This window comes from Drosophila gunungcola (genome assembly GCF_025200985.1).
Source record: "Drosophila gunungcola strain Sukarami chromosome 3L unlocalized genomic scaffold, Dgunungcola_SK_2 000009F, whole genome shotgun sequence".
Classification (NCBI taxonomy): Eukaryota; Metazoa; Arthropoda; class Insecta; order Diptera; family Drosophilidae; genus Drosophila; species Drosophila gunungcola.
In genome coordinates this window covers 1,172,788-1,198,724 of record NW_026453181.1, presented here as the reverse complement: position 1 = coordinate 1,198,724, position 25,937 = coordinate 1,172,788, and the positions used below count along the sequence as shown (strand labels likewise).

At 42.6% G+C, this 25,937-nt stretch overlaps 10 protein-coding genes across 11 annotated transcripts; 3 read left to right on the top strand and 7 right to left on the bottom strand.

Annotated features, from left to right (window-relative positions):
- Positions 1-3,462: 3,462 nt before the first annotated feature.
- Positions 3,463-7,981, bottom strand: LOC128259782 (zinc finger protein 239). Of its 2 annotated transcripts, XM_052992345.1 has the most exons (4): positions 7,782-7,981; positions 7,624-7,714; positions 4,705-5,100; positions 3,463-4,645 (listed from the first exon to the last, which is right to left on the bottom strand). In XM_052992345.1, exons 2-4 carry the CDS (start codon positions 7,675-7,677, stop codon positions 4,049-4,051), a joined length of 1,047 nt encoding a protein of 348 aa, XP_052848305.1. In that variant the 5' UTR covers positions 7,678-7,714; positions 7,782-7,981; the 3' UTR covers positions 3,463-4,048. The 2 variants fall into 2 exon arrangements, with proteins under 2 accessions (XP_052848305.1, XP_052848306.1); XM_052992346.1 differs by having other exon boundaries at positions 7,624-7,981.
- Positions 7,982-8,390: 409 nt separating this feature from the next.
- Positions 8,391-9,173, top strand: LOC128259699 (DNA-directed RNA polymerases I, II, and III subunit RPABC3). Its single transcript, XM_052992242.1, has 2 exons — positions 8,391-8,587; positions 8,655-9,173. Exon 2 carries the CDS (start codon positions 8,660-8,662, stop codon positions 9,107-9,109), a length of 450 nt encoding a protein of 149 aa, XP_052848202.1. The 5' UTR covers positions 8,391-8,587; positions 8,655-8,659; the 3' UTR covers positions 9,110-9,173.
- LOC128259698 (uncharacterized) lies at positions 9,140-10,030 on the bottom strand. The gene has a single exon (XM_052992241.1). The coding sequence runs from the start codon at positions 9,921-9,923 to the stop codon at positions 9,225-9,227; it is 699 nt and encodes a 232-aa protein (XP_052848201.1). The 5' UTR covers positions 9,924-10,030; the 3' UTR covers positions 9,140-9,224.
- Positions 10,031-10,584: 554 nt separating this feature from the next.
- Positions 10,585-11,406, bottom strand: LOC128259804 (protein TsetseEP). Its single transcript, XM_052992389.1, is given in 2 exon segments — positions 10,585-10,983; positions 10,985-11,406. Coding segments are annotated over 2 exon segments (588 nt in total). The 5' UTR covers positions 11,363-11,406; the 3' UTR covers positions 10,585-10,773.
- Positions 11,407-12,750: 1,344 nt separating this feature from the next.
- On the bottom strand, positions 12,751-13,614 carry LOC128259806 (fibrous sheath CABYR-binding protein). Its single transcript, XM_052992392.1, has one exon. It carries the CDS (start codon positions 13,375-13,377, stop codon positions 12,853-12,855), a length of 525 nt encoding a protein of 174 aa, XP_052848352.1. The 5' UTR covers positions 13,378-13,614; the 3' UTR covers positions 12,751-12,852.
- A 306-nt stretch (positions 13,615-13,920) lies between these two features.
- On the top strand, positions 13,921-14,871 carry LOC128259805 (titin). The gene is given in 2 exon segments (XM_052992390.1): positions 13,921-14,665; positions 14,667-14,871. Coding segments are annotated over 2 exon segments (576 nt in total). The 5' UTR covers positions 13,921-14,206; the 3' UTR covers positions 14,784-14,871.
- A 2,061-nt stretch (positions 14,872-16,932) lies between these two features.
- Positions 16,933-17,753, bottom strand: LOC128259803 (uncharacterized). Its single transcript, XM_052992388.1, has one exon. The coding sequence runs from the start codon at positions 17,670-17,672 to the stop codon at positions 17,085-17,087; it is 588 nt and encodes a 195-aa protein (XP_052848348.1). The 5' UTR covers positions 17,673-17,753; the 3' UTR covers positions 16,933-17,084.
- Positions 17,754-19,265: 1,512 nt separating this feature from the next.
- LOC128259715 (uncharacterized) lies at positions 19,266-20,254 on the bottom strand. The gene is given in 3 exon segments (XM_052992265.1): positions 19,266-19,422; positions 19,725-20,203; positions 20,206-20,254. Coding segments are annotated over 2 exon segments (501 nt in total). The 5' UTR covers positions 20,240-20,254; the 3' UTR covers positions 19,266-19,422; positions 19,725-19,736.
- Positions 20,255-21,412: 1,158 nt separating this feature from the next.
- On the top strand, positions 21,413-22,776 carry LOC128259714 (uncharacterized). Its single transcript, XM_052992264.1, is given in 2 exon segments — positions 21,413-22,178; positions 22,180-22,776. Coding segments are annotated over 2 exon segments (753 nt in total). The 5' UTR covers positions 21,413-21,947; the 3' UTR covers positions 22,702-22,776.
- Positions 22,777-23,815: 1,039 nt separating this feature from the next.
- LOC128259751 (nucleolin) lies at positions 23,816-24,829 on the bottom strand. The gene has a single exon (XM_052992303.1). The coding sequence runs from the start codon at positions 24,790-24,792 to the stop codon at positions 23,983-23,985; it is 810 nt and encodes a 269-aa protein (XP_052848263.1). The 5' UTR covers positions 24,793-24,829; the 3' UTR covers positions 23,816-23,982.
- Positions 24,830-25,937: the final 1,108 nt, after the last annotated feature.

Genomic DNA, 25,937 nt, shown 5'->3' with positions numbered 1-25,937 from the left:
AAAAATGTTTTGATTTATTAACGAATTTCATTATGAACATTAAATTACTGAAAATTCTATAGAGTGGCAATATCATTTATTATTTTATAATGCTATAAAGGTTTCCATTTGGCAATATTAAAGTTAAAGGCTATAAATTTCAATAAGGAAAAAAATTATCATAACTATATTTTTATGTTCGGAAAAGTTATTTCGCTTTAACGTTATAATAATAATAAAAAATATTCATGGCAATCGTCTTGTTAACTTACAAATTGGTGACCCTCATTTCTCCCAGTGCCGAGCGTATGCTTTATGCGTAGCAGCTGCTGGCAGCATAGATGGAGATGGAGATGGAGACGACTCTGACGACGCCCCCTCTTTTGGGCTGCTACCGCAAAACTCGGGCCGCAGCTCTTTTGGCCTTAACTCGGACTGAAGCTCGGGCTCAAGATGCAACTGGTGCTGGTGCTGATGCTGATTCTGGGCTGCTTTACTGCAGCAGGCTTTGCTGACAGAACAAAGAAGTCGTCCATTTGTAATTGTTGTTCCTGATGCTGTTTGGCTGTTTTCGTTGCTGTTGCAATAAGGGCAGCGCAGACGTGGCCAAGGATTACCGAAGCAACGCACATGCCCGTACCTACACCCAGACCCGTACCCATACCCGAACCCAAACCCAAACCCGAACCCAAGCCCATACCCAAACCCAGAGCCAGGGCTATATACAACCATCTGTAGACTCGTACATTTGTTAAGGCAGTCAGACTGCACAGGCTTGCATATCTTTTATGACTTTTGACTTGACTTTGACTTTGCCTCCCCGGCCAGGTGAAGTTGAATGACCCCAATGACTTGGCTTCGTTTGGCTAGGGTCCAAAAAATCCGTGGTCAAGGCTGACCAGTTAAAGGTTACAGGGTCTGAAAGAAGCTCATCGCGTTTTCATAAATATGTAGAATATTATTTTTAAAACGCGCAACCATTAAAGTTAATCTAATTTCGAAATGTTGAGCATTCCCAGGCAATTATGGAAATCTACTCTGCAAGCCATTGGCTAGATGGCGTGGGCTAGCTACTGCAATTTAGTTGGGCAGTCCCCGACTCCAGCACAAATTAGATGTCAGTGAACAACTCAACTTGAACTTGTCTTAGGCTTAGGTTCGTATTGAAGACTCTGCCTCGAACCGGTATGACATTACCCCAATGCCAGCGTAAATTTGCAAATTAGCCGCAGACAACAAAAGAATTATATATGCATTATATAATGCCAAACGAGCTAACGCAAGTGCCCAGAGTCGGAGCCTAGGCCAAAGTCAAATCAATTTGTTGCAGTCCAGGTCTCGAAGGTAAAACGGAAATGGGACCTGGTCCTCGGAGGCTCTTGTAGCGGGCTCCTTCTCTGTGTTCTCATCATTAACATTGTCCCGGTCAAATCCAGGTATGCAGATGAGGCTAAGCCCCCAACGAGCCCCGGCCAACAGGCGAAACATGCGTACTTACGTCTCTGACTATTTGTTTCACGAATTCGCGGCGCATTTTACTCGGAAAATAAACAAGGGGCTTTAAATTAAGTTTGATGAATTTGAGATACCCTTTCAATAAACATGGGCTTTTAGGAAAAACTTAAAAAAAGATATAACATATTTGAAATTCCTAAAAATTGTCTGATTCGTACAATGTTGTACTCCATAAACAAAGGTTTTCTAATTATTAGAAATTACTTATCCACTTAAAACACTTTCACAAGCAACAACATATTCCTCCTGTAGCCAACTGAATAAGTTTTCATGCCTATCCAATGGCCTAGGTGTGCCTGGTCTCTAACCAGCAGAGGCATTCTGTCCGTCGGTCCAAACAAGGCAAAAGGCATGTCCATCCTTCCTATCGTAACAAGAGCAATTTGTTCTAATGCGCCATGGCAGCGGCAGCTGCTGGAGATGGCGAGACTGAAGCTGCGACCGAAGCTGAAGGAGCTTGAGTGCCTGACTTGCAGTTGCGCCGGGTGGCGTGGAGGAGCCAGAAGATGTGGATGTGGCAGTGGCAGTGGCAGTGGGAGCAGCAGTAACCGAGTTAGCTGAGATTGCAAAAAGGGCAGCCACTGAACACGCAATGGCCAGAACAAATGTAGACATTAAGCTGCTGCCCGGGCCAAGGGATCGCATAGGATCGGGAGGAATGGAATGGAATGGGGTGGGATGGGATGGGATGGTAGATTGGCGGAGATTGCAACTGCAGCTTTAGGTGACAGACACGCAATGGCCGGGTCCAGAGAAAAATTCCAGCCTGAGCCGGGTTATCATAAAATCATAACTATATTTGATACATAAAATTTTACATACATCTGCCGGCCAAACAAATAGCACCCCCACCAACCAATTCATTTCGGTTGACACTAACGGTCGCGTCAATAAATTCGCTGGCGAAATTTCATTAATTGCCTGGGGTGGGTGGTAGGTGGTGGTCTGGAGGTAGGTGGCGCGGGCAGGTGCCACAACGCCTGCTGATGCCACCGCTGCCCGGGCTTAGTTCGCATGCAGTGCGCTGTTTGCCATAAAAAATATTTGCCGCCTTAATGTGAGTGGCTTATAAATTTGTGCACAAGCCCAGCCATTTATGGCCATCGGGCAGGGACCCATGGGGCACTTGTACCTAACTGTTTATGTGGTTAGATGCCTACCTGGTTGGGTGTGTCTGGGTGTTTGTGTGTGGCTCGATGCTTTTTTGGCTGCATTCAAATATGGAATGCAGCATCCAGTCGGACATGGCTTGGAATTCTTGAGATGAGCCTCTAAGGTCAGGAACGCCTCAGCCCATTCATTGGCATCGAAAATGATTGACAAACATCACACACATTCGAGTTGTAGCTCAAATGTATTTAAAGCATTTCAATTTACTATGCTTACCTACATAGCCAGGGTGCAAAGGCAATAACATTTTCTTCTATTTTTTTTAATATTTATTACAAAAACTGAAAAGATTTTACTCCCGCTTTTCAACGGTAACATAAACCTGATTTTCTTTAATTACATTAGATGAGATATTTCATTGATCCATTTGTTTCTAAGCCATTATTATCTAAAATTGTAGTCGAAAAGGTTCCTTCGTTAAATTATATAAAGACAATTGCAAAATTAACATCCGAAATTCATTATACGAATCTTAGCTACGAAAAGGAATTACATTTAAATGTTACAATTACAAACAATAATATTTTATTATTTGACACGACCCAGCAAAATATTCCAAGTTCCTACACTATTTATCTCATTTCTTTGGGAGCGTTAAATTTTAAAATGCTTTGGTATCGTAGATTTTTAAATTTGCGGCTAGTATCCCCCATCAAACACTCGGTAAGAATCGTCATAAACAAGATTGCCTTATACACTTTTACCACCAGGAATTAAATTGCAACGAAAGTTCGCATGGCGCATCAGAAAAATAAAACAAGTTTCCGCCTTCGGCAATAGAAATCTAATACATAAAAATAGTTGTTTATGGGTTTTAATTTATTCCATTATTTGAGGTGCGTATTTTGATTTACATTTCATTTTTTTGGTTGTACACTTTGGATTTGCACTCTTTACACATATTCTTGTACATTTTCGAGTAAGCCAAAGAAAAAAAGGTTAGGAAAGACAAACGGCAACTAAATGCATTAAGCTTATTCGTTAATATGCATGGCCACATTGATTTGAACTGTACTTGAGCTGATAGATAATTCTTTTGCTCTGGCAAGACTTAATGTAAATAACATATTTGTGTTAAACTTATTATTATATAAATTATTGCATCGAAATTCATTCTTAACTCTAAACTCCTTCAATAGGAAATTGAGATATACAAACTAACACATTCATTGTTTATATAACTTTCTTTTTGGTAGCAGCAAAATATGGACTAAAGTAAGGTAAGTCATCAAAATGATCAATATGTTTCTTTGGGATAAATTATTTGGTTGGGTTTCGTTCTGCAACTTTGGGTAACTAAACTAAACTAAATGGCAAGAACTAGTTCTACAAATCCTCTTCTATGGCACAATTGCATTTTGCGTTGGCTAGCAACTCCTGATTTCTACTTCTGCTTCATATACATGGTGGCAATCTTGTCGAGAATCGTGTCGATGGACAGCAATTCTTCGTTGAATTTCTTCATTGTGGGTGCTGGCACAATCCACTTGAGGAACTCCTCCACATTCAGCCGTAGTCTGGCCAAAGGCGTCAGCTTGGCGTCATCGTGCGTGGGTCGCTGAGCCAGCTTTAGGGATGCAATGATCACATTGTCGATCAGACGCTTCTCGTAACCCAACTGGCGCAGCTTCTGGGCCGAGCTAATCTTCTTCAGTACCACGGCCATGTTGAATCGAATGGTGGAAAGGACGACAACATCTTCAGACTGACTTCCCGAGGACTCGTCTCCTCCTGCAGGACACTTGGCACACTGCTCAGCATGCGCTTGCAGTTCAACCTTGACCTTGAAGAACTCGTGGCAGCCCTCGCACATGTACGGCTTCTGCTGTTTGTGTATCTTCTTCATGTGGTTCTTTAGGTGCGCCAGCTGGGAGAAAGCCACCTCGTCCTCGCACAGCTGGCAGCGAAAGGGTTTTTCGCCCGTGTGCTTGCGGATGTGCAGCTTTAGTACGCTCGAATGGGCAAAGGTCTGGTGGCAGATCTGTCGGCGGAAAAGGTATAAGCTATAGCTGCTTCCAAGCAAATCGCCATGCAACTCACTCTACACTGGTAGGGCCGTTCTCCCGTGTGCATCCGCATGTGGACATTGTACTGGCTCTTCTGGGTGAAATACGTGTTGCAGACCTCGCACACGTGCGTCTTCACGGCTGCGTGTTTCTGCATGTGCGTGGCCAGATCCTCGTCTGGCTCGATCGTCTTGTGGCAGAACTCGCACTCGAACTGCGTGAGCTTGTGGTGCTCCTGGTTGATGTGGGCTCGCAGGGCCAGCTCGTTGGCAAACTGGCTCTCACAGATTCCGCACCGGTGCTCCATGCCCTGTTCGTGCCGCTCCATGTGCACCCGCAGATTGGCGTTGGTCGAGAAGCTGGCCGAGCACCTGGTGCAGTTGAACTGCTGGATGCTCGTCTTGTGGTGCGAAACCATGTGCTGCTGTAGCTGAAATTAGAGTTTTTTTTTTAATTATAAAGGGAGTAAGTTTTTCCTTAATCAATAAATAAGAACTTTGCTATTATTACAAAAAATGTTGTATCTACATAATTATTTTTTTGTAATTAAATCAAAGCAAGATGGTAAGGAAAGACTCTAAAACAGCGTTTTAGATGACAATACTTTTATAGAAACAAACCAAGAAAAAAGGTAATAAATAAAATTATAAAAAATTCCTACAAAATATATAACCTTTTTTGCTACTAACCTGGCCACCCCGGGCAAATTTTTTGTCACATAGGGCGCACGGATACGGCTTCTCGCCAGAGTGCAGACGCATATGAAGGCGCAGGCGCTCCTTGAGGGCGAAGGTCTTGGGGCACTGGGAGCAGGAGAACTGCTTCCGGTGCTCATGGGCGGTGGTGATGTGGTTCTTGAGGTTCACCGCCTGGCGGTAGCTCTTGCCGCAATCCTTGCACTTGTGCGGCCGTTCGTCCGAGTGGATGAGCATGTGGCGCTGCAGATCGGTCTTGCCGCCGAACTCCTTGGAGCAGTGGCTGCAAACATGGTGCTTCCGCTTCACTGACTCCCCCTTGCGGGCGGACTTCTTCGGCGGCGGTTGCACGTAGTCGGAATCCTTCGAGTCCTGCTCCGCACCGTCCTCCTCCTCCTCCGCACAGGCATCCCGCAGACTGGCGAGGCTGCTCTTCCGCCGCTTGATCGTTAGGGCAGGGCCTGGAGAAGATTCCCTCGCCGCCGGCGGCGAAGATAGCGAGATACCGCTGTCCGTGAGCAGGGAGACCGCATCCTCCTTGGACACACTGCGTACGGCTGCGTACCATTGGTTTGTTTTGTTGTTATTATTCACTTTGTGTAACTATGTATGCTTTTTGGGGACCTCTTCCTGGGGGACACCGGCACCAGCTGCGATTCGCTTTACTTCTAGGGTTAATGTTCTGTTCTACGTATTTTATGGTTTTCTGATTTTTTGGTTTGTTTTACTACTTTTAGGATAGTTCCCATACACCTTTGGTTTGGATTAGTTTAGATGGGCTGCAAAAGAGTTAAGAACTGTTTAATTGCTCCACTCGCAATGCGCCACGTTCCGAAGCAGGCGGAGAATCAAAAACACAGACAGAAATAGTAACAGTAGGTGAGGCCGAAACAGAAACAAAAAGAGAAACAGCAACGGAACAGAACAGAACCTCCAGCTGTGTCAATAGTGATAAGACCTATGCACAGAGAAAATATGACCAAAATTGTCTATTAAATTCGGATATTGCAAATCGAAAAGTTCCCGAAACAACACGTTATCAACACTGTACTTAAAGTAAACTGCATATTTACAATATGTGACCATAAGATACATAGGTTTCTCGTTATTTTGGAAAAATGCGCATCTAATTGCGTTAAAATAAATAAGCATTTATGTATTTAAAGTGAAAAAGATTATTTCACTTAAAAAAACTTTACTAAATAAGTTAAATCATTACAAAATTTTTATTTAATTGCGTGTTATTGTTATTGTTTTTACATCAACAAGTTCGTTCATTCGTGTACACCCGTTTTTTTACTGTGTAGAAGCTAGGAGCTGCCTTTGCTTAGAATTTGATCGCTTTATCATTTGGCATTTCCAGCGAACGCAAGCTTCCAGAAATTTTCCCAGTTTGTTGTCTTAATCTTTTGTTTGAGCGGGAGGGAGATGGAGCTAGCGCCTGATAAGATCCCATAAAGGCAACCACTGATAAGCAATCCGGCTGTACGATAAGGCAACACACTCACAAACACACAAGCACCTACCCGAGGAGCTATAGATAGATATATAGAGATACAGCAGTGCAACCTGAGCGATCCGGAGTCGTCTGTTCTCCGAGGCAGCGGAGTTTCCAATGAAAAGCGAGCACAAAGAAAATGCAACTGGAAGAGAGCCGATGACCCTGGGCTACGACGAACATCTGGCAAACAGATTGGGAACCCTCCGAGCCCTCCGAGCCCAGAACACCCCCCGGCCCTGGGCAGGGTTAATGGTTCATTAGAGCCGCACCCGCAGAAGCTGAAAACCAAAACTCACTTAAACAACACAACAGCCCTCGACCAAACTGTTGAAAAAGCGAATTAAAGCTAGAATCCGGAGCTGGGAATCGAAACTGAAAGAGAACGGGGCAAAAAGCACGAACGGCAGCGAAAATCAGACACAAAAAGCGAAAATAAAGAAGTGAATACATAACAGCAGTTTTGTAATGCAAAATAGGAGGGGTAATGGCTGGCAGGGGGGCTGTCAGGGGGGGCTGGAGTGGGTGAGGGCGTTAGGGGGTTGAAGAAAGGGGAGGGGTCCGTTGAAGTCTTTCGTATTAGGTACACAAAACTCGACGAGTCTACAGTTTTCGGGGTCTTGCAACCGATTGTTAGTAATAAATGCCAGCACCGCAACAAAGTTACATACGATCTTAACAATCTATACATACAGATGCTACACATTGGACATAGAAGTCCCACAATTCCATCACCGAAAACATTTAACCGTGGACTTACCCTAGCAATCATCCCGTAATCCCGTAAAGCCTTCGATCCGCGGGAACCACTCATCACCCCAAATTGGACACACCTTGATTTCCTCTACATTCTGCAGCCAGGAACGAATTGGGTTTATTTGTTTATAATTTCAACGCCCACTCGCTATGGGTACATACTTTTTGCATTCCGCTAGCATGCAGTTTGGCCTAGGTTTTCTGGGGTAAGTTCATCGTACTCTTCAAGATTTATTCTGAGTACCCGTAGGTTTACCTATCCAAGTTCCTCGGAGTTTTATTTAACCAAATAAATAACAGTTTACGGTGGTTTTTTCGTTGTTGTTCTTAATCTTAGGGATGTGTATTCGCAGAGTGATGGTCACACTTATAACTCTTTTTCTACACGGCTAGAGATGGGAGCGTGATGCGGAATCGCTAATTAAAGGGGAGAACGTGAGGACAACAGAATATATAAAAATCTTTTTAGTTTCCAAAGCGTATAGACGACCTTATTAGTTGAGAAAAATGTTAGGATCAGCTGATCTTCGTTATCCCTGAGTATTCGAAACAAAATAACGCAAGAACATTATATATAGTTTATAAATCTCACATAACTTTTGGAGTCACACCCATGCACCTATGATTTACAATTTTTCCACATTTTTAGTTTTTTAGGTTATAACGGTTGTAATCTTTAAGCTATGTATGAGTTTTAACGATATATTACACATGCGATATTTTGCTGAACGCGACCACTTTTGTTGACTACCTCTGCGATTGTGTGGCAACGCCAAATGCCGCTATTTAGGTCTGGCATCACTGATTCTGAAACACGCGCAAGCTAAATATTTAAGACATGGAAAATTGTAGTTAACAAAGGTTTATATTAAAATATTCTGCTTAAATAAACCTTACTGATTTACAAGTAAACCACACTACCTCCATTGAAAGGATTTACCATATATAGAGGACAAAACCGACACAAGGTAAGGTGCACACCTTTTTGGCACTCCGCTGAACGGATCCACAACAATCACAATATATTATTTGCAGCTAACATGGCTGGAGTACTCTTCGAGGACATTTTCAACGTGAAGGACATGGATCCGGAGGGCAAGAAGTTCGACCGTGTGTCCCGCCTGCACTGCGAGTCCGAGTCCTTCAAGATGGACCTCATCCTGGACATCAACTCGTGGCTGTATCCCATGGAGCTGGGCGACAAGTTCCGCCTGGTTCTGGCCACCACGCTGCGCGAGGACGGCTGTCCGGACAGCGGCGAGTACAACCCCATGGAGCACGAGGGCACGCGGGCGGACAGCTTCGAGTACGTGATGTACGGCAAGATCTACCGGATCGAGGGCGACGAGGCGCACAACGAGGCATCCCGGCTCTCCGCCTACGTGTCCTTCGGCGGCCTGCTGATGCGACTGCAAGGCGACGCCAACAATCTCCACGGCTTCGAGGTGGACCAGCACATGTACCTGCTGATGAAGCGGCTGGCCTTCTGAGTTTCTTATCTACTTATTTCCGTTCGCAAATTAGACATAAACAACAAACTTTATTTACAACGTATGTATAACATTGGTGCACTCTGCTCTGGGTCAGAATGGTGAATGGTGTGCTCTAGTGCCTGGATGGGCGTCTCAAAGGTGCATTCACTATCAGGCGAGATGGCTGCGGGCGGAAAGGAATGCGGCGATCCACGAAGGGCAAAGCCAGCGGAGTCGATTGAAACACGGGAGTTCCTTTGATCGCATTCACAATCTTGGCGGGAGTGGGACGTGGACGAGCCGTGAGCTTGGCAGGGCGACGCTGCGGAGTTTGTAGAACTGGACGCAGCGGACGGAATGCAGACAGACGGTTCAGGAGCGGTAGAACATACTGGGCTTGTGGTGGCAGCGGCAGACTGGCCAAATTTATGATAGCTGCACTTTGTGGCAAGTTGTTCGAGCTATCATCGTTGGCTGGCTGATCTGGGGGTCCGTAGGTCTGATCGGGTGGACCGTATGTCTGATCCGGTGGTCCGTACACCTCTGCTGGCTCTTCCACCACCGCTGGCGGTCCGTAAGTTTCCGCTGGAGGCCCATAAGTTTCATCAGGTTGAGGGAATTCCACCGCCTCCTCCGTGGGCAGCTCGAATGGCGGATCCGGCACCAGTCCAGCTGGAGGATACGGTGCCTGCTCCTGCCTCTGCAGGATCAGGGGCAGGGATCTACCCCTCGCGGGTCCTGGGAACCTCAAATGATTCGCTTCGACTCCATTCAGGCAGAGAATGGAACACAGAGCAAGGGTGGCCAGAGAACCAATTGGATAACCAAACATTTTGATGTGCTAGCGTGAACTGCTGCATGGTGTGGCATAGTGGCGCCTATAAATACCCACTAGGGATGGCCTTGGGGACTGCCCAATGAATTGGCCCAAAGAAACCACGAGGCCGATGACTTTTAAGGCAGGTCCAACATTACGTGCCCATTGCGGTGATGACTAAAGCTGGTGTAAGCGCTGGATGTTATGAAAACGTAGTAGATTTCGGTGTTATTTTATATTTTAAAAAAATTTATTATTTATAAATATACATTTTTTTCGTTTTACTAAGATTAAGGTAAACGGTTTCCTTCTGAAACTGAAAGGGCAGTAGATTTCGATCTCGCCATGTCCAACGCTGTTATATTTTCAATGTGAATAATTACATATGTGTTGTGCTAAACTAGTATCAACACCTGAACAAGAAGTTTTCCATCAACAAACTTTTACTACATGTTTACCTACTATTGTTTTGATACTTAAAAACATTTTAACATTTTTGTTCTCTCATAGAATTCAAATTTTTTTTGCATTTAATAAAAAAATACAAAATGTACTTAAAAAAATGTTTGTATTAAATGAGAAAATACAATGTTTTAATGTTTGTTTAAAAACTATTTATTTGCAGTCAATAAAAATAAGACGGTGGTTTTATTTTAGTATATGTATATTTCTAAAATTTTATTGTAACGGAAAAAAACGGATTTCGAATTAGTTCAATTTGTAGTCTCTAATAGTTGATTAACAAAATGTATTATTTCGGTCACATAATAATTTGATATTGCTTGTCTTAACGATTTAATTGTAAGCTTTAAGTCGCCAAATTCTAAATTCGAGTCTTTTGATTTCTTGAAACACTCCTTGAAGTCTACCAACTTCTACGCAGGATCAGTCGCTGGGGAACGGGCTGTCGGTAACGCCGTCCTTGGGGGAATCGCTGGTAGAGGCGCGCGTTCTGGGCGGGCTGAGGCTGATCCAGACTGCTGGCCACGACGATCACTGTGCCATCCTCATCCTCCACCAACTGGGGCACATCCTCCTCCGCTTCCGCATCGGCGGGCTGCAGCTTGGCACCATCCTACCGACTCTTCCTCAGTTTCTGGAATATCATCAGTCTCGATGGGACTCTCGGGCTGTGGCTCCGGCTCGGATTCGGGCACTGGCACGGAGTCGGCCTCAGGTGGCCCATAAGTGTTGTCTGGTGGTCCGTAGGTGTTATCAGGGGGTCCATAGGTGTTATCCGGTGGCAGGTAAGTGTTCTCCGGCTTGGCGGTCGAGCTGGGCAGATCGAAGGGAACACTGGGCGTGATTCCCGCCTCAGGATAACCCGTGGGCGAAGGACTTGGTGGAGCCTCCTCCTGACGGGCTGAAAGTCTGCGGCGGAGAGGCTCTGCCGAACTCAGAGCCAGCAGGCTCAGGACAAGAATAGCAATTGATGCAGAGCTGGCTTTGACCATTTTCGCGGTTGTAGGGCTTCTGTTCTGATTTCCCAATCCGACTTGGCTTATTTATAGTCCCAAGCTACCGGATCGAGTTTTGCTATAATTTATGCTCGTCACTTTCAGTTTTTAGGCTCTTGTTCCCGGTAAAGCTTTGATTATGTTGCGCTGATCGGCGCTGATGTGCCCGATACGTGACCCTTTTTCGAAATTAAATGGCCAATGCTATGATTTCGAATATGCTTCCCCTTCCCTTCCATGGTATCATTCATTAACACTCGATTTGGGCTTTGGGGTCGCTGTGAACATTTGAGATTGTTTGTTCTTGGATCTGGGGTTCTTGGCAGTTCATAATTTCGTTTGACAAATTTTGTATTCATGTGAAACAAAATAGGCTATGAAAAATCAATTGAGCTTGCAGTTCAATAGGCACGTTTCATCCATAAGCATATTAATAGCAAAATTCAGGGTCTTTGAAACTAAAGATGTGCCAAGTGCTAAAAATATTATTTAATAATATTTCGTCTTTTGTTGTTTGACCTTTTTTACGTATGTTAATATTAAAATACTTTAAGAAGAACCGCTTATCTATATGATTTAATTTAAAAATTATAATTGATGTTGATATGGAACCTCATACACTGATAAAAAATGGAATAGTAAAAATAAATATCTGACTATTAAATTCAAAATTGTATACATTATAACTTAAATGTAATATTAAATCATAATAATGATTTAAAATTAAATACTTTTTTTAATGTTGAAAATATTAGTTTTGGAATTTAAAAACATTTTATTTAATCTAAATATGGCTTAGATTTAAATACAATTTTCAGATATTAAAATCAATTCCAAAAATATTTAAATTAAATTTTTTTAAAATTTTAATATTTTAAATAACTAAAAACCCCACTTAATAAAAATCAAAGGGAAAATATTTAAATTTAGTAATATACTAAACAAAAATGCTTAAACTAAATTAAATAATTTTACAAAATATAATATTATTATCATAGATTTTGAGGAGTAATACCACTTATTTGGTTGGTATTCTTTTTTATTTTTCTTCATTAACAAATATTACTGCACTAAACATGTTAACATTATATCCAGGGTCTTGTGGATGGCCAATGGTAGAGAAATAATGGCGTTGTACAGAATCGTGAGGCGGTACGGTCTTGATTTTAGTCGGGTACATTTATAGGATCTACATGATTTATTTCTTATTCTTTTACATAGTGCAATAGGTTTTACGTGAATCTTAGTGCTATTTATTGTAAAAGTGTTTATTGAAAAAGGTAAATATTATTGTTATCAGCTTCAACTACCAACTTTTGACCAACGCACTTCTAGAAACCGTCCTCTGTACTAGTTAGTCTCTACATAAAATTTGATCTTTTAAGATATTGAACAACAAATCGTTTATTTATTTAGCAACAGATTTAAATATATGTATCCTAATGGTTCGATTCCATCCATATGTTAACAAAGACGATGGACCCACTTTAGATGGTATAGACCAGCACTGGTCGGGAGCGAATGATCTGGGCGGATCGCAACTTCTCCGGAACGGGACGGCGGCTGCGGAGGCGTCCATTACGGGGCTGGATCAGACTTGCGGGAACGGGCTCGGCAGCATCCAGAGGGGCCTGCTCAACAGGGGCATCGTCAGCTGGGGGTCCATAGGTGTTATCAGGCTCGGCAGGTGGTCCATAAGTGTTGTCCGGTGGTCCGTAGGTGTTTTCCGGCTCAGCTGGCGGTCCGTAGGTCAGATCAGGCTGAGCTTCGGTCTCCGTGGGCAGGTCGAAGGGCACTTCCGGAGTCACTCCAGCCGGCGGGTAGGGAGCCGAGGCCGGAGTGGGCGCAATATCCACGGCGGGATCGGCCGGAGCAGCCTGGTCCTCTGGAGCTTGCTCTTGTCTAGCAAACTGCAGCCGAGAGGATCGGCCACGGAACCGTGCAGGTTCTGCCAGAGAAACGGCAGCAATGGCTGCGATCAGGAGCAGGGAGCTGGTGAACTTGTGGGCCATGTTGAGCTGGTGTGGAACTGTCTTAGAATGTTGTCAGTAACTGGAAGCCGCGGCACTTTTATACACCGAAGTTTTTGGCCACTCATATTTGGCACAGCGAGGGACACCCTTTCGATGGCCTATGGACGTGACAATATTTAGTCAAGGGCCCATGTCTTAGCCATAACCATAGGCCGTCAATTATAACCCAGGGGTACTTAACTTTGACACTTAACTTGGCCCCACTGCGCATAAGCAATGGGGTGGACATGTCGATGCCCAGCTCTACGAATAAAATGAATGTACATTTATAAGAAACACCAAAATACTTATAAAGCTATCTGGTTTAGATATTTATATTTAAAAATTATATGTCTCTTAAAAAAGGGTACCATGTTCTCTTTTTATATTCCCTTTTTTATACATTGAAAATGTGTTTTAGTTTAAAGAAATTTGGTCCGAGAAGCCAAATGTCAAATGTTTTCTAATTCTAGCGAATTCTGAAAATAAAAAATAATTAATATTTAACATTGTTAGTTATTAATACAGTATAAAAAACTAAATGTGCTTATTGTCTAAGGTCCACCCAAATAGGCATATCGAAAACTAGTGCTAGAGTTTAGACAACACTTTAAATTCCAATCCACTGTGCGGCGCCTGCTTGACATACGCATTGATGGCTTTCAAATCGCGTCGCTCTGCTTAAAATGCACGGCGTCGTGGGGCGGGCTAGAATCGCTGACCACTAGTCCGCCGATCGGCAGGGCCACCACCATCGGTGTTTTGTGGGTATAAAAGTTAAAGCTCCATATACGACAGCCAACATAACACCACTGCAAGTCCCACGATCATGGCACGTCATCAGCTTCTCAGTTTGCTCCCTCTTCTGCTGGCCATCTGGGCCGTGTCTTGTGCGGCACAGGCTCCACTCCGGCGGACTCAGCGCCTGCGTCCGGTGGCATTCGCCCGGCAGGAGGTGGCTCCCACACCCTATCCCTCGGCTGCCGAACTGAAGCCTGCCGCCGAACAGCCCGCTCTGACCTACGGACCTCCCGAGGATGTGGATACGGACGCCTTGCCGACGGAGCAGGAGCCGCCGGTAGACAACTTTGAGCCCAGTCCAGAGACCGAAGAGGTGGACACCGAGGAGGGCTCCCTGGAGGCTACCACGCCATCCTCCGCTCCCGCTCGCCTGCGCAGCCGCCAGAGATTGGCCAAGCTGCAGCTGGCCAAGCCCAAGCGCCTGCGCCAACGCATCGCTCGCCTGGAGGAGTTGCCCGTGGATGAGGTAGTGGCTCCCGCTTTCTCCCGTCGCTCCTGTTGCCCAGATTCCCGCAGTTCCCACGCCCCAGTTCTACTACGTCGGAGCGGGACAGCAGCCCTACTACCTGGCCTACAACGCCGCTCCACAGCAATTGGGCTGGTAAACAATAGTTAAATGTTTTTCATTTGTCCACTTTTCTGTTTGAATTTGTTTTTGTCGTTGAAAATATATTTTTGGTAAAAGAAAATTGTTTATTAATTTATAAACCCTTGCAAGGGGAATTTTAAAATGAATTAAGTGAATTTGCAACGCACTGAAGGAGAAATTTTCGACCCAATACAGGATATATATTCTTAATTAGCATCATTAAGGTCTATGAGAGTCATTTTAGCCATGTCCGACTGTCCGTCTGTCTTTTTATACGCAAGTTGGTCTCACAGTTTGAAAGCCATCTGGATAAAACATTCCCAAAACTCGTTATTCTATAGCAGGTAATATATAAGTCGGAACTAGACGGTTCGGAAGACTGTATCAAATAGCTTCTACTATAAACAATTGATAATATTAATTTAAAAAAAAAGCATCGTTGCTGAAGTAACACTACTGCACTGTACAAAATTCAACAACAAAATACGCGGTATCGGATGTTACAGTCAATAACAAATAATTAAATTTGAATTAGAATTTCAATTTTAAACTCTCAGAAAAGATATTTTCTCATCAAAATGTGTCCGTCTGCAAGTGCTGTATTTTGCAAAGCTCTAACCGCTTTGCTCATTTGAGGACAACGCTTAAAGTTTTCCAACTACCACCAACCTATTGCAACTCATTGGCCCTAACAATAGCTCAGGCAATACCCATTGTGGGGCACCAACTCCTTTTCAGACTCCTTTGCATATCCGCCCTCACATGTGAACTGCTTTGGCAATGTTTGAAGGGTTTCTTGTCCTCCTCGTCTTAGTGCATATTTTGCCAGGTCTTTTGTGAAACTTTCTTCCCTTTCAATGCATTTGTAATGCCTTCCTTTTATTTTAAACTGAAGTGGCTGGCTCACGATTTTAATGATTTGCTAAGCCATTTTTAGAGAACTATTTTTCAAAAGGACCATGCTGTTAAAATATTTAAATACCGCCAAAACATGTCGACATATTTAATATGTTCATATATGAAGGACTATATTTATTTTATTTTGAATACAGACAAAAGGGTCAGTATGCAAGTTGAGACATTCAAATCTTTCCAATCTTTCTACATAAAAAAACAGTTTTGTTTGTTAGAGGTGTTAAAATAGAGTTTTCAGCTTAGATGGCTTATTTCAGAAGCCTAGACAAGATGGAAAGTACTTAAAGAAGGTACGAAAGATATTGGTTTGACTACGAAAAATTCTTTATGCAAGTATAAAATTTTCTTAATTTAAGTTGTGAATGTGAACAACTTAAGTATAGTAAATTGATCGTTTAAACATGAAAAGTTTTAAATTTAAGTACGAAAAATTCTCACATTTTATTAGGCGGTGTATTTAAACATTACACACAAAACTCGTCTAAATCATTGTTTCTTGTGTTGTGTGTACAGCTTGATAGACATCGGGCAAAGTCTAATTTATTAATTGTAAAATGAGCCCTCAGTTTTTAATAGTGCGAAGTTATGGTGATTTGTTTAAGCTTTTCATTTTGCTTTTTTGTTCCTAGGCAAGGTTATTAACACTTAGGAAAAAGTGATTCTAGCGAATCATATATATTCTTATTTTACTTAAAACAAATATGTCAAAACTCTGAAATAACATTATTAACAAAGGCCGAAATAAGGACGGATCGTCATGATGCTGAATACGAATATTTAAGAACCTCAAAATAGGAAGAAAATCAATTTCTACGCATTCAATTTATAAAATTTTATTATGTACTATAATTGACAAACAATATCCATATTCCAATATTACCTTAAATGAAGGAATATTGATAAAATGTTGATAATTTGGTATTCATAATGTAAGATACCAAATCGACATTTTGGATCCATAATCCATAATTTAAAACTAAAATTGTAGTTAATAGTCACCACTTTTTCTGGGTATAGTTACTAAGTCTGAAACGCTTCCATTCGATTTCTCGAGAGTACTCTGATCATGTCTTGATCATTAATAGCTCTTGGCAAGTGAAGCTCGTTTTCAAAACAAGCAATTATATTGCTTTAAAAATCACCTCTCAATTGATTAACTAAAACTGAAAGCTCTATAGGCATCGGACAAAGGCTAAAATTAATCTGATTATCATGTTTTCATTAAATAAGTCAATAATAATAAATCAAGCTTATCAATACTGATTTCATATTCCTTGACAGGGTTATGTCAAGACATACACTCGTTAAATATAATGTATTCTTTATAAAACAAATAAATAATTGCACATTAATGTAAGGACTAATCTAAGCGAAGACTTTAAAAAATCGATGATTGATGCTTTTAACCGCGAAAGAAAGAGCCCCGCGTCTCCAAAGCGCCCACATTAGGCCTGGAACTATTCCGATGGGCTTCTATGGCCTGGTAGTTTATGAACCAGAAGGGCTGGTTTTCTACGGGCAGCGTGCTCAAGTAGTTAACCCACTCTCGATCACCATGGGCATCGACCGGGAGCTCGCTGAGAACGGGGGCCACTGTGGTGGTGGAACTAGTGGTTGTGGCACCAGTGGTCGTGGAACTAGCATTTGGGTTTGTGGAATCAGGTGCTCCAAATCGGTTGGCCACTGTTGGAGAACCCTCCAAGTCGTTGGTACTAATGGGTAGCACTAGGGGAACTCCAACTGGCGGTTTCTGGGGTGTTCCATAGGGTAGATTAATCAAAGCAGGCTTCTGCGAACTCTCCTCTCCAAATCTGGAAGCTATAGACACTCCGGTAATATTCTCCACAGCTGTGTTTTGAGTTGCGTGGTATTTGTCCTTCTGGCTCAGTCCACCTGGTGGTCTCAAACCCGCAAAAGAGGGTCTCTGGGCCTGGATGGTTTCCAAAAGAGTCATGGTGATGATAGCCGCAGCACAAATAAATTTCAACATTTTTGCAAAGCGAATTTCTCTTTTTCTATACGAATTTCACTGGCGGCTCCTCGCGATGTTAACTGGTCTGATCTTCTGCGACAACTGAGAAGAGACAGCTTATGAGATTATTTAAATAAGTTTCACTCTCTGCTCGATCACTGCTTTTCTTTGTGTCCGATGACAAAGTACACAGAAAAAAATGTGTAATAATTAATTATCAATTCAATGACTTACATATACATATAATTCTGACTTGGTATTAAATTTAATTTGTCAAAGTGCTAAAATAATTATTTTGAATATTAAAATTGAAAAATTCTAATTAAGAATCATTTAAATTTTATTAATTTTTTTGTGCCAATCAATTTTGATGAAATGTTTGATTAAATGCTTGAATCTTCTTTAATATACCGCTTTTTAATTCGTGGAACTTCGCGGTCATTGTTTTTATTCAAAGAACTGCAGTTCTCCCTTAACATTAGGCATTTTTAAACTTGCAAACCTTGTTAATACCCTAACTTTCGAGCTGTAAAAACTACTTGAATTTTAGTGACAATGGGAATATCAAGTTGAGTTGTATTAGTAGCCCTCTAACAGTTTTACTTACCTTCGCACACTTTTAAACTTATTGTGTATTTACATATATTATTAATTTGAATAATTTGTCGGTTAATGAATAATGTAATTGGTTAATCATATGCATTGAAATTCTATGCATTCATAACCATATTATCTTAGAATAGAAATTTTCACTTAATTATTTTTAAAACTTAGAAATATGTTTTAAATTGCTACGCCAATTTGTAACTGCAAGTTTTATGTTAAGTATTGCGAGTACCAAAATGAACAAATTCGAGAAAATGTTTATAGTTTCTTAGAATATAAACTTCTCAGTTCTAAAAATAAAACTTTTCTTTTTTAAGTTTCACTTATTAACAAAACTTAAGAAATATGTTTTAAATTGCACTTTTTTTACACTTTTAAACTTATTGTGTATTTACATTATTATTAATTTGAATAATTTGTCGGTTAATGAATAATGTAATTGGTTAATCATATGCATTGAAATTCTATGCATTCATAACCATATTATCTTAGAATAGAAATTTTCACTTAATTATTTTAAAACTTAGAAAATATGTTTTAAATTGCTACGCCAATTTGTAACTGCAAGTTTTATGTTAAGTATTGCGAGTACCAAAATGAACAAATTCGAGAAAATGTTTATAGTTTCTTAGAATATAAACTTCTCAGTTCTAAAAATAAAACTTTTCTTTTTTAAGTTTCACTACTTATTAACAAAACTTAAGAAATATGTTTTAAATTGCATTTTTTTTTTACTTTGAGCTGGGGAGTAAGAGTATTTCATATTCGCAAGTATGATCCAGACAGGTTAATTTGCGGTTTGGGCAATCCCAGAAGCTTTTGCATCGTCATCGCATTGTGAAGCGTGCGTCCTAAAAACCGGTTTCTGGTATTCCCCTTTACCCACGCTCCCCATATAAGCCATCTTGATCGAATTCGTAAGAAACTTTGTTTTTGGGCGCGTCTAGTGAGTTTGTTTACGTTTCAAAGTGACTCACTGCCTGCCAGAAAATAACGTTCTCAATGTCTATCTCAAAACATGATTTATTTGCTTCAGAATTTAATCGGGAAAGGTTTTCGTGAGTGTGTCTGTGTGTTCAGGTGGGAAAAGTGTGCGCGTGTGTATTGGTGTCGTCATCGTGGCTCCGTTGAATCGTCATGGGTTTTTGTTTTGAGTCGGCTACTGAAATACGAAAAAAACAATTACTAAATATTTAAAATTTTTGTTTAAAGATAATTTCCCATTTAAAAAGTTGGTCTAGATTTCAAAGACATGCAAATCATAATTATTTTAAAAATCTAAAGAGTTATACTAAATATCTTCAAAATTAGTTGAAAATAGTAAAATTACTGCAGCCTTGTCTTCACAAAAAATTGTTAAGAAATTGTAAATTAATTTAATCTTTTATAATCTAATCAGTAAGACAGACGTTGTTTCTTGACCTATCACTTTTCTCGGCGTGTTGATTTTATATAATCACTTACCTGGAATTTCGTCTAGAAACGTCGCACGGTGGAGCGGGCAGCGCTCAATTTGGCCGGACGGGCGGCAGCGGAAGCAGCTCGACGATAGGAAACTGGCTGGGCGATTCTCCGGTAATTGGCCGCCCGCCTGGCAGCCACCAAGCGAGCCTGCTGCTCCGCCGGAATGTCGGCGGCGGCGGGCAGATCGTTTCCGGTCACGTCCGGAGGGCCGTAGACCTCGTCGGGAACGCTGTTGGGCGCGGCATCGGGCGGTCCGTAAACGGCGTCCGGAGTGGGCTCGGCGGCCGAAGGAGCCGCCGCCTCATCGAAGGGCACTTCCGGCTTCAGCTCGTCCGCCGAGGGATAGGGCGTCACGGCATCCGGGGATGCTCCTCCGTCTGCGGGAGCCAGCTCCTGGCGAGCGGAATACCGCGAGCGACCGCGGCTCAAACGCTGCGAATAGCGCTGCTGCTGGGCCTCGGAGATGGCCAAAAGGCTAGAGCCACCACCACAAGGACAACCTGGATTTTGGCCATTTTGGAGTTGATGTGATGGAAGTGTAGCTGCGGGAAGACTGAACCAGCGACTGATGACTTGGGGAGGTCCCCTGGGCGCTTTTATAGGTAGGACTTGGATGGGCAGCTGTTTAGTGTGCGCTGCGTGGACCCAATGTAGGCATCCTTTTTTGGACCTATGCTCTGACGTCGGCACTCTGCTTTAGTCTCTGTGCCCACGATCGGCGGTGTCTGCGGCGTCTTTATGCGCCTCCGACGTGACCAGAAAGAACTAGCAGATGCAGAAGTCCGAGGTTCCGCCAGCAATCAGTCCAAAATCGGGGAGAGTGCTCCACCTCGATGGATCCAATCGCTCAACATTTAAACGCTCTTAATGTGACAGCAGATGGAATTATTGGTTGGTCGTAAATTTAGCGTGAAGTTAAAGGATATTGGGATCTTGGAATTTGAGAAATTGTTTTCGAGAATAACTTAATTCAATCAGTCCTATTTTGATAGCGGACATTGGATTATGTTTAAACTTGTTTAATTCCAACCTGCAACTGCCAACGTAAAATTTCTACTTTGTAAGTAGGAGAACATTATGTTGTTTTTAAAATTCATTTAAATTTAAGTTTTTTTAATTCGATTGCCATTTGCTTAATTTTAAGAAAGTTTGACCTTTTATGTAACATGAATAATAACATGTCCGTATCATTTTTAAGTAAAATAATTCAAAAAAGTGAACATTTTTATGTTATTTATATGAACAAAGTTATACTTGGCTTCTAAGCTTCTTATAAATTATTTTATAAACACACAAGTTTGCCAAAGCTAACATTTGATCTAAACTTTTAGTTATTTTAGAACAAATTCAAAGTATTTTCTTTAGTTTTAATTTTAATCAAATTTAAAAATAGTTATTTTTTAACAAATTTATTAAAAAAATTTTAACAGCAGTTTATTTTATATAAATTTTTGAAATTTTTAAAGCTATTTGAACATTATAATATTTGTAACTTAAGAGGTAAAAGCATACAGAAACAACAAACAAAAACAAAATGCTTATAATACAAATAAGCTTGAAAATACATAAACTAATCCAAACGATTAAGCTCCCATTATCATAATCCATTATCTCGCACCTATTAACTATATTAAATCACCACCAGTTCGTTTCATGTAATGACGTGACTTAAAACAATCGTTTGACGAATGGGCCTTTTGACCTTGGTGTTCACCTCAACGCCGAATCGTTGATCGCATAAATATCGATTATAAGCGTTTAATCAAAAATTCTAACACTCAAACTGACAATTCCAGCATAATGCAATTGACAACAGTGGTTGATGTCGATGTCGATGTCGACTTCGCTTCGTTTTCGCTTTCAATTGGTTGGGAATTGGGCTGCGTGTCACGTACGAAACGCATTTAATTTTCACAGAACATGGCGAATCGGACGTGGACATCGGACAGTGTGGCAGTTGGGAACCGGCTGTAATGTGGGCGATATGGCGGATGAGTCGCCGGCGGACGTGGTTGTGCGGACGGAGACCAGAAACAAACAAAAACCTATGCAAAATAAATCATTAAGTGTGCGCCTAATCGATGTCGCGTCGATATAGAAGCTTCATGTCTATATTCCCGGCTATATTCCGACTCTCGCTTTCGAGAACTTTATATAAAAGTGTCGCCCCCAAACGAGGCTGGAATCAGTTGGGTCTAAATTCGGGCCGATCGAGAGTTCAGCATGCAGTGTCTTCTACCCGTTATCCTGTGCCTGTGGGCCTTCAGTCCCGCCGAAATCGAAGCGCGTCAGATCAGGATCAATCGCTATGCAGTGAGTGTGCAGGAGGATCAGGCGGTGGAGGTCAAGGCAGCTCCCTATCCAGCAGCGGGCTACAGGCCACAAGGACGCGCCTTCTGGCTGCCAGGCGAAGTGGAAGTCGAGGTCCAGGAGGTGCCCATTGAAGGATCGGGTTCGGAGGTCCGATCAGTTGGCCTCCACAACCGAGCTGCCTCTGGAGGAGCTGCCGACCAGCACTACGGATTCACCTGTGGACTGGAGCACCACCCCCAACTGGGATGCCCTGGACACCACTACCTCTGCTCCTGCGGCAGCGGACTCACTAGCAAGTCGTGCCTTTGAGAAGGCTCCCTACCCGCCAGCCGGGTACCGACCAAGTCGCGCCTTCCGTCTGCCCACCGAGCAGAACCTTGAGGAGCAGCAGCAGATCCTGGCCAGCAATGCGACCGACAGCAATGCCGATCATCCGGTCTGTGGGGTCAGCACGGATCCCCTGAAACCCACGCCGCAACCAGGATCCAAGGATGAACCCGATGCGGAGAGTGTGGTCTTCACCGCCAACGTGGGACCGGCCGTTTTCGTGGCCCGATCGCCGTCCTCCATTCCGGTGGCCATTCCCCTGCGATCGCAGCCTCTGGTGCAGGCTCCGAGATCCCGGGGATTCGCGTACACAACGCATGTGGAGCAGAGGTGGTGAGAACTTCTTGTTAACAGTTCAGTATCTTTAGTTACTTTGGAATGTAAACCAATAAATGTTTTTAATTGTTATTTACCTAAAGACAATTGTTTTTTTTCGGGATACTTAATGGAAAATGTGTAGCAGTTTGGAGTGAGAAACAAATAAATAAATAGATAAGCCAATATTTCCCCTCTTAACGCAACTTTTGCGGTTTTCTATAACTTGACAGGTAAGATTTTATAAGTTTTTATGCTTGTACAAATTATAGCATCATCACTCGGTTTATTTTCATCGACCGGAAGTTCTGGCACGTTCCAAACTTTGTTTGTCTAACGTCATTGAATGTTTTGTTAAATGTTGTTTTTTTGTTCCCTATTAAAGGAGGAGAAGCGTCGGGCAACAAACTGTTTTCTATCAAATTGTGACTGGTTCTGGCTTCCAGAGACAGCCGGAGAGTTCCTCTTCCCGGCATGCGAATTAAATTTGACGTGCGGATGTGCAAAGTTTTAACCGTGGAACGTGCGTGGCATGCGGAAAGGCGAGGAGGAGCTTAGACTTGCCACCAGCTTAGACTTCCCCACATTCGTGGGGATTCAAATTGAATAACGAGTATGCCATCTGGGTGGGGGAGGCGGATGGTAAGTCCGCCGGAGACCATTGAACCTGCCTTAAGCTGGGAAGGACTTGTTGAGCGGGTGGCGTTCAGAACGGAGGGGTGGATCAGAACGGCATTAAATTGAAGCGAATGTTAACACAAAGTAACATATTAATGAAACGATTTGTTTTATTTAAGTTTTAAAAAAACTACCACAAAGGGTTAAGTATGAAACTCATAATCTACACTTATTAAATCCATTAAGGAATTAAATCAAACCACACAAATCTTGTTCCGTGAAAAATAATTATAAGCAAATACTACGTTAAACAAATATTACAAAAATCTTGGAACAAAAAGGTTCCTTAAAATTGCGATCAAATAAGTCGAATATAAATTTTTAGATTTTATAAAATAATTTTTTTTTTTTACGAAAAACATTTATACAATTTTTAGTTCAAAACCTAAAATTGTTAATATTAACTTTCGGGTATTAAATAATAGTTTTTTCTTCCAAATAATCTCTTTCAAGGGATATTTATGGTTTTATTCATTTATTCGTTAAAGGCTATTAAAAAGCCATTTGGGAAGTTAATTCAAGAAGTAACAAAGGTCGTAAAAAGAGTCAAGAAGCAGCTTTAACAGAGTCCGAGGTCAACCGCACCGGGTTAATTGATTCGTCCGGGCACGCCTCCTTGGCCGAGTCACCGCAAATTGTGCACGTAATTGACAATCAAAGGATCATCGAGGCTGGTGGGCACGATTTCCACGGAATGCACCACGGGCTGCAAGTGGACGTCGCTGTCGATGTGCGTGAAGCTGGCCAGCTGCAGGTCCAAATCGTCGTGGCCGCCGTCCACATCCATATCCACCAGCACGTACTCGGCCTCCGGCTCCACAAGGGCCAGCTCCACGGCCGCATTGTTGTCGCCGGGCACCTGCGGCTGCTCGGCAATGGAGACCGTCTCGTTGGCATTGTCCTGCGAGAGGGATATGGCCACAGTCGGGGGCGGGGAGTCCACTCCGGCCGGGGTGGCATCGACGGCAAACAGTTTGGTCGTGGCCGGAGTTGTGCTGCTCTCTGCGGTTGGACTTTCAGGGGAGAGCTCCTCCCGCTGCTCATCGCTTTCCTTTGGCTGTTCAGTTGTGGTTGGCTCGCCATCGGCCTTGCTGTCCTCCCCCTCGTCGTCCTGCTCCTCCAGCTGCCGCTCCACTTCGTGGCCTCGCTTGGGCGGAGTACTAAGCAGCAGGAGCTTTCCGGACTTCTCTTGGACCGCGCCGCCATCCTCATGTAGAGTTCCCGGGGCGGGATCAATCAGTATGCTGGCCTCCTCATCGCGACTCAAAGCCGGAGCCGCCTGTGTGGTGGACTCCTCGGTCGTGAACTCCCCCTCCTGATCCGCAATAACCACACTAGTGGTCGTTTCCGGAACCTCGGGATCCGCTTCGGGACGGATAACAGCCGCCTGGACCACAGCCAGGCAGAGCAGTGCGCAACCGAATCCTTTCCACATGTTCGCTGGTCAATTTGCTGACGATTTGATGGCTATTCGCTCCAGACGGGCGTATTTATACGAGTGGTTTCCACCCATTCGGGAGCTGTCATAATTTCAGCCCTGAGCATTTAATTTGACGCGAAACTTCCGCAAACGGCCCAAACCGGAAATGTAATTCCCCCCAGCTTGTGGGTGTGAGTGTCTGTTTGAGGGTGTTGTGTGAGTCTGTGGCGGCATTGAAGGAGGCCAGAAAGACCTGGGTCGTTACACCTTGGGCCCCGCACAGCCCCACACAGCCCCACACAGCCCCCATTGACCGCAACGATGGCCAGAGTGCCAACCCCAAAAAGTCACTTTACATTTTCGCCTTTACCACTGCCACACATACTAGATCGCAATACAGTGACGCTCGAAATAATGGGGATTGTTATTTGAAAAGCAAAGAACAATATTTTTTTAAATAATCAAGAAGGCACTTTAGAGTGTATTTAAATCCTTATTAAAATAAAACATTAAAAAGTGATGTTTCGTAGCCATTGCTTGAAAATTGTTAATTTTATAAATCTGTTCAGAAGTGAACAAATTATGTAGCCAATAACTTTAAGGGATCCTGAATAGTTGAGTTAAATGAGACAGTAAATTTAAAACAGTTACAAGACCATTACCAGCCTTGTTAAGAATGTGTATATTATTGCAATGCAGGTGTTGGGATGGGCGTGTCCCATTCCATAATAAACTTGCGCTGCGTGGGCATAGCTAGAATCTAAGTTAAGCTGTTAAGTGCCAAATCTCTAGCTTCTATAGTTTCAAAAATATCGACGTCCATACGTCCATAGAGACGGACATGGATAGATCAACTTGGAAAGTGATCCTGATCAAGAATATATACTGTGTTTAGCATCTTTTTATGCAATACAGTCGATTGTCCCAAATTAATTTACATGCCTGGCACCTCTGCTACTAATATTAACTAAGCTAATTATTAGCCATATTAGCTTCGCCAAATCGAGTAGAAAAGCAGTTAACAATAAAGCGGAGTGAAAACGAAATTGATAAATGACATTATAAGGGAGATAATAATAATTTAATTTCAATTGTTTACTATTACGTTCGGTGTTGTCACCATTTCACGCATTAGGTTTAAATTCATAGTCAACTTTCGT